Genomic DNA, 10,921 nt, shown 5'->3' on the forward strand with positions numbered 1-10,921 from the left:
GTGTATGAATATTAGTGGATGTGACCAGGTTGTCTCTGGAACTCTGCCCATTAGAAAATTTCTCGGAGTAGATATGCATCCTCTGTGATATTCTAAAAAACAATTCCCAATAGGAAATGGATGGGGATGTATTTTCGAGCTAGATTATGTACCAGGATTATTGTGAAATCAGCCGGGGTCCATGCAGCCATTCCCATCGAGGCACTCTCAGTCTGAGTACCGAAGAAAAAAATAAAACCCTGTAACTATTAGGACATCTACAATATGCAATAACAGTGGGGAACATCTGAACCTACTAAAAGGCCAACCCACCCCCTGCCCAAATATTCTGATTGTGGGGGGCCCAGAGATTCGTGCCTCGTGTGTCCGCTCCTTCCAGCTGTGCCTTACGCAGCCAGGCCTAACATTAGAAGAGTATTCCCATCTTACATATTTATGGTATATCCACATAAATGCCTTAGGGTACTTTTACAATCGCAGCAGAGGATTCCGACAGGCAGTTCTGTCGCCGGATCTGGCAATCCGGACGCAAACTGATGGCATTTGTTAGACGGATCCGTCTGACAAATGCATTGCAATACCGGATCTGTCTCTCCGGTGTCATCCAGAAAACCGGATCCAGTATTAATATTTTTTTTTGCATTTTTAAAAGGTCAGCGCATGCGCAGACTGGAAAGCCGGATCCGTTTTGCTGAACACTTAATGCCGGATCCGGTACTAATACACTTCAATGTAAATTAATGCCGGCATTCCAGCAAGTGTTCAGTATCTTTGGCCGGAGAGAAAACTGCTGCATGCTGCGGTATTTTCTCCATCCAAAAAACGTAATAGGGACAAAACTGATGCATCCTGAACGGATTACTTCCATTCAGAATGCATTAGGATAAAACTGATCAGTATTAAGCTCCTGTGACTGAACTCAATACCGGAAAACAAAAATGCTGGTGTGAAAGTACCCTTAGAGGGGTATTCCGGTTGTTACCCCCTAGAAATGAAAGGAGCAATCGCATGCATGTACAACCGGCTGCTCCGCTCTTTTCAGGGGCTGCAGGGGGTATGGGGCCCCATTCTCACAATCAGTGGGGGTCCCAGTGGTAGGACCCCACTGATCTAATAGTTATCCCCCATCCTGTGGATAGGGGATAACTTGTAACACATAGAATTCCCCGTTAAGTCCTGATAGATGCAGGTCCCACTCTAGAGCGTGCGTTTTTACCATTAAAGTCAACAGAAAGGTGGCCATGATTCCTCCATTGAAATCTATCAAAGTTATGCCATTCACTTGGCACGATTACGTAACCTAATTTCAATAAGGAAGGCGGTTAGGGCAATCATTCTTTTAAGTGCTGTACCCCTTAAGTTGATGTGGTGCCCAACAGAATCCAAGGAGCACTGTGCCCAGAAGAGTGCCACTGCCCATTGTTTTTGTCCCTTAGTATATCAACAACCATATGACAACTGCAGCGCCCAACAATACCTGCAGGAGAGCTGAGGTAGTCTGAGACACACCCCCTGCCTCATCATTGGCTATGGCTGCTGTCCGTACCCCCGCCTGCATGCTATGTCTCCTCTGATTGGCTGTTGTGTATAAACATGAAAAAAACATTTTCCACTGGAGAAGGAGAAAATAATTTGGGTGTAGATTTGTGTTTATTGGTTTCTCCATCCACGTTTGATCAGCATGAAACACATACAGGACTGGTGCAATCATTCTCGAATCCAGAATGGGGTGGCTCTACCCCAAAACAAAGGCTTCCATGAATGGCAGGCTCCTCATGTCCTCTAGCTTTGTGACAAAACATAACAGATATTCAGTCCTTACAATACAAGTCCGTGTGTCCGTCCCTTACATCAAAACTCAGGAACCATACAAAATTCTAAATATAAAAAAAAAAGCAAAAAGAATAAAAATATACATCCGGTTTCATTTTGGGGGATCGGTGTTGATTCCATATTTCTCTTTCAGAAGCTTGAGCTGTTCCTCTTTCTTCTTGGTGTCCATCTTCTGGAATGCCTGAACAATGAGAAAAGAGAAGAAAAGATGACCATTAATACTAAACCCGTACTGATGTTGTATCCCTATAGGACACAGGTGACCTGACCACAGGACAGAGAGGAGAATCGCCTGTAGCCAGAGCTTACAAGACTCCCAGGGTCTGAGATCAGAAAAAGAGAGTTGGGTTTTTTTTTGTCAAGAAACAGTGCCACTTTAGACCATGGGCTGGGCCTGGTATTACAGCTCAGATGCATTTACCTGAACACAGGTTAAAGGGATTATTACAATCGCAAATTAAATCAATCAGTAGTGCTCCAAAGTGTCTCTATGAAAACCCATTCTCATGCACTCTGAGGTAATTCTGAATAAATGAAGGGTCCTTTGGCAAAGATTATAATCCCGAAGAGTAAAGAACAGTCTGGAGGACCGGGCCTGTCCTGCATGACACTGACAACCCACTGATCTGAATGGACACTGTGTAATGCTGTGAAATCTCACCCGTGGTGGAGCTGCAGGGAAATTGGACACTATGGGTCCATTCACACGTCTGTATGCGTTTTGCTGAACCGCAAAACACGGACACCAGCAATGTGCGTTTTTCCTATTCTGTGCTTTTATCATCACTAGTTTCATACCTGCGGCTGCCTACCGGAGCTCCCCGGATCCAGCATTGCCATTTACTGCCGCCTGCCCATTGGACCCCATTGACTATAATAGGTTCCAGCAGAGATCCAACTGCTACCTGGCAAATATGCCGGAAACCAGCCAGGGGAAAAACCGCTGCACGCAGCATTTTTTTTTGGACGGCATTCTCTGTGGGAGCCGCCTCCTGGAACAGCCAGACGTGGGTGTGAAAGAAGCCTTAGGCTCCATTCACACGTCCGCAAGTGTGGTCCGCATTTGTTGCACAATTGTGCGGAACGGGTGCGAACCCATTCATTCTCTATGGGGGCGGAATGGATGCGGAGAGCACACTATGTGCTCTCCGCATCCACATTTCCGCAGCGCTGCCCCGATCTTCCGGACAAGAATAGGACTTCTCTATTTAGTGCCGGCCATGTGCGGCCCAGTGTATTACGGATCCGCAATACACCACGGATGTGTGAATATAGCCTAACGCTGCATTCACACTTGAGCGTACGGGATGGAGCGCTCTGAATGCGCGATTGTATGCGCGTTTACAATCGCGGCTCCGGAACAAGCAAACACCCATTGTCGCGCGTTCCCGGAAGTCTATGTACGGGAACGCGCGACAAGACGCCCCAAAGAAGCTCCTGAACTTCTTGGGGCGTCGGGCGTTTTACAGCGCGATCGTACACGCTGTAAAACGCCCAGGTGAGAACCATGCCGATAGGGAAGCATTGGTTTCTCCTTGTTGAGCATTTGATAGCGCGTAGGAACGCGCTGTAAAACGCTCAGGTGTGAACCCAGCCTTAGTTACTAGGAAAGTGGGCCCTGTTGAGCAGGAGGAGGTGCAGAGTCCAATGCTCGACAGATTTACAAGAAATCGTCACAAATAAAGGCGCAGAATCTACTCCTCCTCACAGAAGGCAAAGTCACAGACGTCTCTCTTGTTTAGTGAGAATCTGGATGTACAAGTGCCTCTGAGCCACCAACAAATAGACAAGCAGATTACAGGTGCTGGATTATGGCAGGCTTGTTGGACAGAACGTACCCTGTTTGCATTGTAGTACAGAACCACCAGGTATCGGTTACACACGTTGAAGCCGGAGAGATGATCGCATGCATTCTTGGCATCAAAGATGTCTTCATATACGACGTATGCTGTACCCCTGGACTCCGGGGTGTTCCCGCTGCAAGATACAAGAAAATAGATTAAGAGAATTAGGTTGTTCACAGCATTACCAAAAAGTAAGATCCCATAAAAACAAGTGATAGCGGGATTCTCGAGAATAGAGCTGCTCCATTATAATAGAGAGAGAGCTGGTGGAATATCTCTATATACATTGTAATGGCCTCCCAGTATAAGAGTGGTCTTATGTAGAGATCTAAGGGATCGTGCTTTATAGCGTTGTAAGAAAGGTACAAGGAATCATCGTGGATGAGAGGTAGGGGTCACCGAGGTTCCTGGCCTCAGTGGAGTAAGAGCCGGTTTTTATGTGTCAGCAGCAGTTGCTGTTTGACACCATGATACTTAGTATGGCTGTAATAGCTGATCTGGGACGGCTCTTACTGGGAGTAGTCAAAGTTCTGGGTGGGTGACTACTCCCCATGTTCCAGGCCGGGTTTTACGAGGCATAAAAACCAGCCAGCACTGCCAGGTGGAGAGGATTACATCCGTCTGACAGTGGAGCTCAGGAGGTCTGTCTGCTGTGATCTGAGGGCTGTGTTGGGATCCGCAGCTTGAGGCGGGCTATAGGGCTAAGACTCCTGTGAGGGCAAACAGGCTGCCTAACGCCTGCCTGTGGACTTGACAAGGCAGAACTTCCAACAGGGTGTGAAGTAACACCCAGAAGAAAAGGTGACTGTTTTGTATATGAACTTTTCATGTGTGTGAACGATCACCAAGCAACTTGCGGTTTTGTTTTGCTTTCACGTGTGAATAAACACTGATGTTTTGAACCAAGAACTTGTAATTTGCCTCTGTGCTGCACCCGCTAATCCTAACTACCATAGCGAATCCCCACACGGCCTATGAAGTGTACATAAAACAGCTTAGGCTACTTTCACACTAGCGTTCGGAGGTCCGCTTGTGAGTTCCGTTTGAAGGTTCTCACAAGTGGCCCCGAACGCATCCGTACTGCCCTAATGCATTATGAGTGGATGCGGATCCGCTCAGAATGCATCAGTCTGGCACCGTTTGTCCTCCGCTCAGCAGGCGGACACCTGAACGCTGCTTGCAGCGTTCAGGTGTCCGCCTGGCCGTGCAGAGGCAAACGGATCCGTCCAGACTTACAATGTAAGTCAATGGGGACGGATCCGTTTGAAGTTGACACAGTATGGCTCAATTTAAAACGGATCCGTCCCCCGTTGACTTTCAATGTAAAGTCTGGACGAATCCGTCTGAGCAACTTTCACACTTAGAATTGCAACTGCATATAATGCAGACGGATCCGTTCTGAACGGATCCCATCGTCTGCATTATAGGAGCGGATCCGTCTGTGCAGACACCAGACGGATCCGCTCTGAACACAAGTGTGAAAGTAGCCTTACCTGATCCGCTATCAACAGCAGCTTTCTAATACACCCCCAGTACTATCCCTGCCATCCTGCACCACCTGTGGGGGAGGGGGGCCATGGTGAAGATGTACAAGAACAAGCTCTGGCTGGTGTATATTGGTAAGATGCACCCATCCTAATTGCTACTGGTCTGACAGCATTGTAACGAAGCAATAACCCCTCGCCCCCAATACCAACCTACAGTCCATATACAAGGGACGTTCCATGTTAACGGTGCAAAGGACCAGAAAATGACAACTGCACGCAGTGAAGTCCTTGCTTCGTTCTGAAATCCTCCACATTTCAAGTCTAGCTCCAACTATTGCATTTTCCGAGCGTCCATATACAATATGCACATGAGGAAAACTAATTTTTAAGTTGACTTGATTTCTTTAATGCAGTTTCTTGGAAACATTACAGACGGCGACAGCTAAAGCCCCATCGCTCATGGCATCTGTCCGAGCTGGCGAAGCAGCGGCTTAATGTAATGGATAATTCTGCGCAGATTCCTGTAACGTCCTCTCAGGAGCAGCCGCAGCCATTATGTCACTTCCAGTAACTGGAAACCAATTCCCACAGGATGCAACTGGTATTACTGGGGGTGGGCAAAACATACAGTGAGACACATGGTCAGGTTGGCACGTCCCTGTTTGCCATGGGGACCCAATCTGTTGTCACTGGCTCCTAAACCTGGATGAAGGTGGCCACGGAGCCGAGCTGCAATACCAGACACAACCCATGGACAGGTGTGGGGCTGTTTCCGGAATAAAGCAGCCATGTTTTTTAACACCGCAGCCGACACTCTGCACTCTGAAGCCATACTTTCAGATTGTTTTCTTTTCCATTCCTATAGCCGACAGCATGGCAAGAACTCTATACCTCCCACAATGCACCACAGCAAAGCTCTACACCAGGGTTCAGCAATGTTCGGCACTCCAGATGCTGTGAAACTACAACTCCCAGCATGCACATTTGCTCACCTGTTTTTGCAACTCCCCAAAAAAATTAAAAGGAGGATTCTGGGAGTTGTAGTTTCAGAACAGCTGGAGTGCCGGAGGTTGCTGAGAGACAAGAACTGGAGTAAAAGAAATCTTAACCCTTTACATATTTGGTAGAGCCGTAATCATAAAAAGACAATGTGGTTTATACCGCACAGTAAACAGAATGTCAAAAAAAATAAAGAATGTCAGAAATGCTGTTATTTTCTAGCTCCTCCCAAAATGATCTAAACTAAAAGTAAATCTCAGAATGACAAGCTGTTAATGTCAGTCACATCTAAAAAGCAGCGAACTGGAGGCACAGCTGCCTCTGAACCTCATGCACCTTCCTGTCCCGACCACCTCTTCCAAGCCTGAACTGGCCGATAACGGGGGGCAATAAAATGCATTCAATATTAGGGATTATTTTTTGGCATTGCACAGTGTACCCGCAGTGTGAATCTTCCTTCCATCCTATAAGATATGGATGAAATGGAGTTTCATGATGACGCTTTAAGGCTACTTTCACACTTGCGTTCGAAGCGGATCCGTCTGGTATTTGTACAGACGGATCCGCTCCTATAATGCAAACGATGGTATCCGTTCAGACGGAACCGTCTGCATTATATTTTACTAAAAAAGTCTAAGTACAATTTGTATTCAGACGGATCCGTCCAGACTCTACATTGAAAGTCAATGGGGGACAGATCCGTTTGAAAAATGCACCATATTGTGTCACCTTTCAACGGATCCGCCCCCATTGACTTCCATTGTAAGTCTGGACGGATCCGTTTGCCTCCGCACCGCTGCAAGCAGCGTTCGGGTGTTCGCCTGCTGAGCGGAGGACAAACGGTGCCAGACTGATGCATTCTAAGCGGATCCGCATCCACTCAGAATGCATTAGGGCTGGATGGATCCGTTCGGGGCCGCTTGTGAGAGCCTTCAAACGGAACTCACAAGCGGAGCCCCGAACGCTAGTGTGAAAGTAGCCTAAGAGGTTGTCCCAGAATGAAAACCTGTTGTTTATCCATGGGACATAAGACAAGTGCTTGATAATGAGAATGGGGCTCCCAAGTCCCCCGTCTGACAAAAGTGTCCAACGAGCAGGCGCACTGCAACTCCACTCAAAGTCTATGGGACTGACGGAGACGGGGAATGAGAGCCTCGTTCTCGTGAGCGGTGGAGGTTCCAGTGGTCAGAAACATATCCCCCCTTATCCTGTGCAGAGACTGCAAGCTGCCATTCTGGGAATACTCCGTTAATCACTATAGTGTGAAAAGTTCTGCAATTTTCTACTAGGCCTGGGTGATCAAATTATTTGCCCTTTTGAAAAAAAAAAAAAAAAAAAGTCAATGATTTTTTTTCTTCTAGAGCGCTGTATCAGCGTGGGCTGGTATAGTGATGTGAAGCACCGCAGCATCCTGGCATTCGGACGACACAATGAACACTCCACATGTCACAGGCTGTGCGTCACTGCATCATCACGACCACCGCCTGCTCCATCTTTACTACGAGCTGTTCCCGGGCGTCGGCATCTTACTGTACCCGTGTATGGCGCCTCCAAGAGGTGAGAGAGAAAGAGTGCATCCCCTCCATATACAATGCATCCCACGGGACTAACTAGACTGGAAACTGTAGCAGTGCCTCAACTCTGCGATGTATGAGCAGAGCTTTTGAAAACAATCAGGGAATAAAATACAAAGGATGTTACACAAAGTTGCAGAACGAAAGGTTTTTTTTCCTGACAACTCAGGGAACTGACCTGCAATAAAGAAGAGACAATTACTTATCGGACTGATCCTGCACCACTGCTCCGGTTCTTTTGGCAGGGATCTTTTTAACTGCCTGCAGCGATGAGGTTATGTCGACAACACGTGACCACTGCAGTAAATCACTGACTTCTTCTGTGCACCACTGAGGCCAGTGGTTGGCTGCAGTGGTCACGTGTTGTCGATCTAACATCACCGCCGCAATAGGGAAAACAGATCCCTGCTGAAAGAACCGGAGCGGCAGTACAGGACTGGTTAGGTAAGTAATCATCTAGACAACCCCTTTAAGTATGAAGTTGTCAATGCTGCCCCCTTCCTTGAAACTCAGTCAGGAGTACTTGTATTCACCCCACCACGAAACAAGCTGAGAACTGTGAAGGCTGCAGAAGCCTCTGATAGAGCCGCAGCGCTGAGACCTGCTAAAACTTACACCCTGATCTGCCGGATGGGGCCGTATTTCCCAAAGATGTCGTACATTTCCTCCCCAGTGATTTTATAAGGCAAGTTCCTGATGTACAAGATGCGGTTCACCTCCGGGGGTAAGCGAATCTGAAAGCAAGAGGACAACAGGCTGTCAACATAGGTATGACATGGTACCGACATTACTGCTGTGCACATCAAAAGCTGCGGTGTTCCCAGTGCTAATTATTCTTCTGGGATCACTTAGACCAGGGATGCTCAACCTGCTGTCCTCCAGCTGTTGCAAAACTACAATTCTCAGCATGCCTGGCTGTCCAACCATACTGGGAGTTGTAGTTTTATAAAAGCTGGAGGTTGGGTATCCCTGACAGACCATGAATTATTCCATTCAGTAATGCAGACTGTGGCCAATGGGAGGCGCCACCTCAACATTCAATGTATCACTGCCATTCTGAGTACATTAAAGGGGTTGTCTGCTTTTTACTATTGATGACCTGCCCTCAAGATAGGTCATTAATATCAGATCAGTAGTGAAGTCTGACTCCCGGCACCCCCGCCGAACAGCTATTTGAAGAGAAGGCAGCACTCATACAAGCACTGACTTCTCTGCCTAGAGCCGTCCCACAGAAGAGAATGGGGACGCTATCGTTGCGATTACAGTCACCGCTCACCACTGCAACTGCTGAGGCGAGCGGGTAAACAGAGCAGAGAAGGCAGCGCTCGTACAAGTGCTGCTTTCTCTGCAAAGAGCTGAAAGGTGGGAGTGCCGGGAGTCGACTCCCGCAGAGCTGATACAGATGACCTCAATAGTTAAAAGCGGACAACCCCTTTAAAAATGATGTGCCAAAACAAGCACGCCAGCATTAGAGCGGAAGAGCACCGCACTGGTGCAAGGAAACCCTACTCCTCAACATAAAACACCCGGGAGGGGGGGGTTGTTCTGTTTTCATCTTTGCATTACGAGGTCAAAATTGGAAAAAAAAAAAAAAATGTTGGGACTTGTAATTAGTAAAGCTTACCCACTATCAAATGGCAATGAACCCTGGGCTGTGTGCCCTGATCACATCACAAGGACGCAACAGTCCGTTGACAACTACAGGCCCCATCATCCTGTGAGATCTGCGGTTGTCAGAAATTCTGCAGGCCACTTTTTGTCTCTTATAAAAGTCCTGCGACTGTTGTCATAGAAAACCCAGAAGCTCCGCGGGGGGCTAGGAGTAAGGGGACCTGCACACGCGCTGCACTGATTTCTGTGCGCTTCCATGGTGCGGATTGGGTGCAGTTTGCTGCAGATCTCCACACACAGGACTGACATGCCGTGGATTTCTAAATCTGCACGGCTGGTCAACTTCCACAGGGAATGGTAAAGCGCACCCAGGATTTGGGAAATCTCGTATACTTTACTGCTACTGAATTACGCTGCGGGTTTTCCCGTACAGGTAGCCTAAGTGGTTTTCTACAGTTTTGCTACATTGTTTAAGCGGAATTGTAGTTTCCTAACAGCTGGAGGCCACATCTCCTATATCCACTCTCATCCTCAGCACAATGGGAGTTAGAGGATCTGGGTTTTCTCTATAGGAGTCATTTTCGCCTATGGCCGGAATACCCCTTTAAGGTCAGTAATGCAGCACTTGCCCTGAAGGGTAGAACTATAAATCCAATACAGCAGGGTGGGACTACAGCTCCAAGTCTGGGCATGCTGGGAGTTGTTGTACCTCAGCAGCTGACTGCCCCATCCCCCAAACACACATTATACACAGACACAGTGCTCCATTATAACCCCCTCAGCCCCGGTGGGACTCACGTTAGCACGTTTCGCCGCTTGCATCGCCATGGTGACCGCTGCTAGAAGGAAAGTCCCGGAGACGAGATAAAAACGATTCTCGGCCAGCAGCCTGCAAGATCGGAAGAGGAAACTGCTGCCCGTGACGTCATCACCACGCGCGCACGAAGCAGGAAGTCGTGCTGGATGACTGTCACGTGATCTCGATGAGCGGCGGCCATCTTTAATTTGGGCAAACGATTTTTATGTTTTCGTTTCCATTGGACTGTAACGTAATAAAAGTTAATTGAAATAATTTTTTTTTTTTTTGCAAAGTTAATTCTTGTGTTAATAACATGCTTTAAATCACAACACAGCTTGCACCGACCAACCATCTGGTGGGTGATGTTATGACCATGCACTCACATGAAGTAGCAACATGACCACTATAAGGCCACGTTCGCATTTTTTATTTTGTCCTATGTTTAATGTATACCCAGGACGTATGGAGGTCTCAGATTTAGGGCTCATTCAGATAACCGTATGTGTTTTGCAGTTCTGCAAAACATGGATACCAGCCACTGCCGCGTGCGTTCCGCAAAATGAAGAACGCACACTGCTTACTCTATGATGGAAATGCCTATAGGACATGCTTTATATTATCTGTGCGGCCACGGATACAGACAGCACACGGTGTGCTGTCCACAGCCTTTGCGGCCCCTGTTGAAATGAATGGGTCCGCACCCGTTCTGTAAAATTGTGGACCCGTACACATGTCTGTCTGAATAATCCCTTATGCTATGCAGTGGCATCTGTC

The 10,921-nt window shown here is 47.6% G+C and overlaps 1 protein-coding gene across 1 annotated transcript; it reads right to left on the reverse strand.

The window, feature by feature from the left end:
- Positions 1 to 1,631: 1,631 nt before the first annotated feature.
- SF3B6 (splicing factor 3b subunit 6) lies at positions 1,632 to 10,282 on the reverse strand. Its single transcript, XM_044290713.1, has 4 exons — positions 10,147 to 10,282; positions 8,353 to 8,471; positions 3,672 to 3,810; positions 1,632 to 2,014 (listed from the first exon to the last, which is right to left on the reverse strand). Exons 1-4 carry the CDS (start codon positions 10,174 to 10,176, stop codon positions 1,925 to 1,927), a joined length of 378 nt encoding a protein of 125 aa, XP_044146648.1. The 5' UTR covers positions 10,177 to 10,282; the 3' UTR covers positions 1,632 to 1,924.
- Positions 10,283 to 10,921: the final 639 nt, after the last annotated feature.

This window comes from Bufo gargarizans, chromosome 4 (assembly GCF_014858855.1).
Source record: "Bufo gargarizans isolate SCDJY-AF-19 chromosome 4, ASM1485885v1, whole genome shotgun sequence".
Classification (NCBI taxonomy): Eukaryota; Metazoa; Chordata; class Amphibia; order Anura; family Bufonidae; genus Bufo; species Bufo gargarizans.

Bases quoted from the DNA above. Each gene is read 5' to 3' on its own strand.
- SF3B6 (XM_044290713.1), bottom strand. From the start codon at position 10,176: ATGGCGATGCAAGCGGCGAAACGTGCTAAC. The intron at 8,472-10,146 runs GTGAGTCCCACC...TCTTGCTTTCAG, and splicing joins AAGCGGCGAAACGTGCTAAC to ATTCGCTTACCCCCGGAGGT. The intron at 3,811-8,352 runs GTAAGTTTTAGC...TGTATCTTGCAG, and splicing joins CCCATCCGGCAGATCAGGGT to CGGGAACACCCCGGAGTCCA.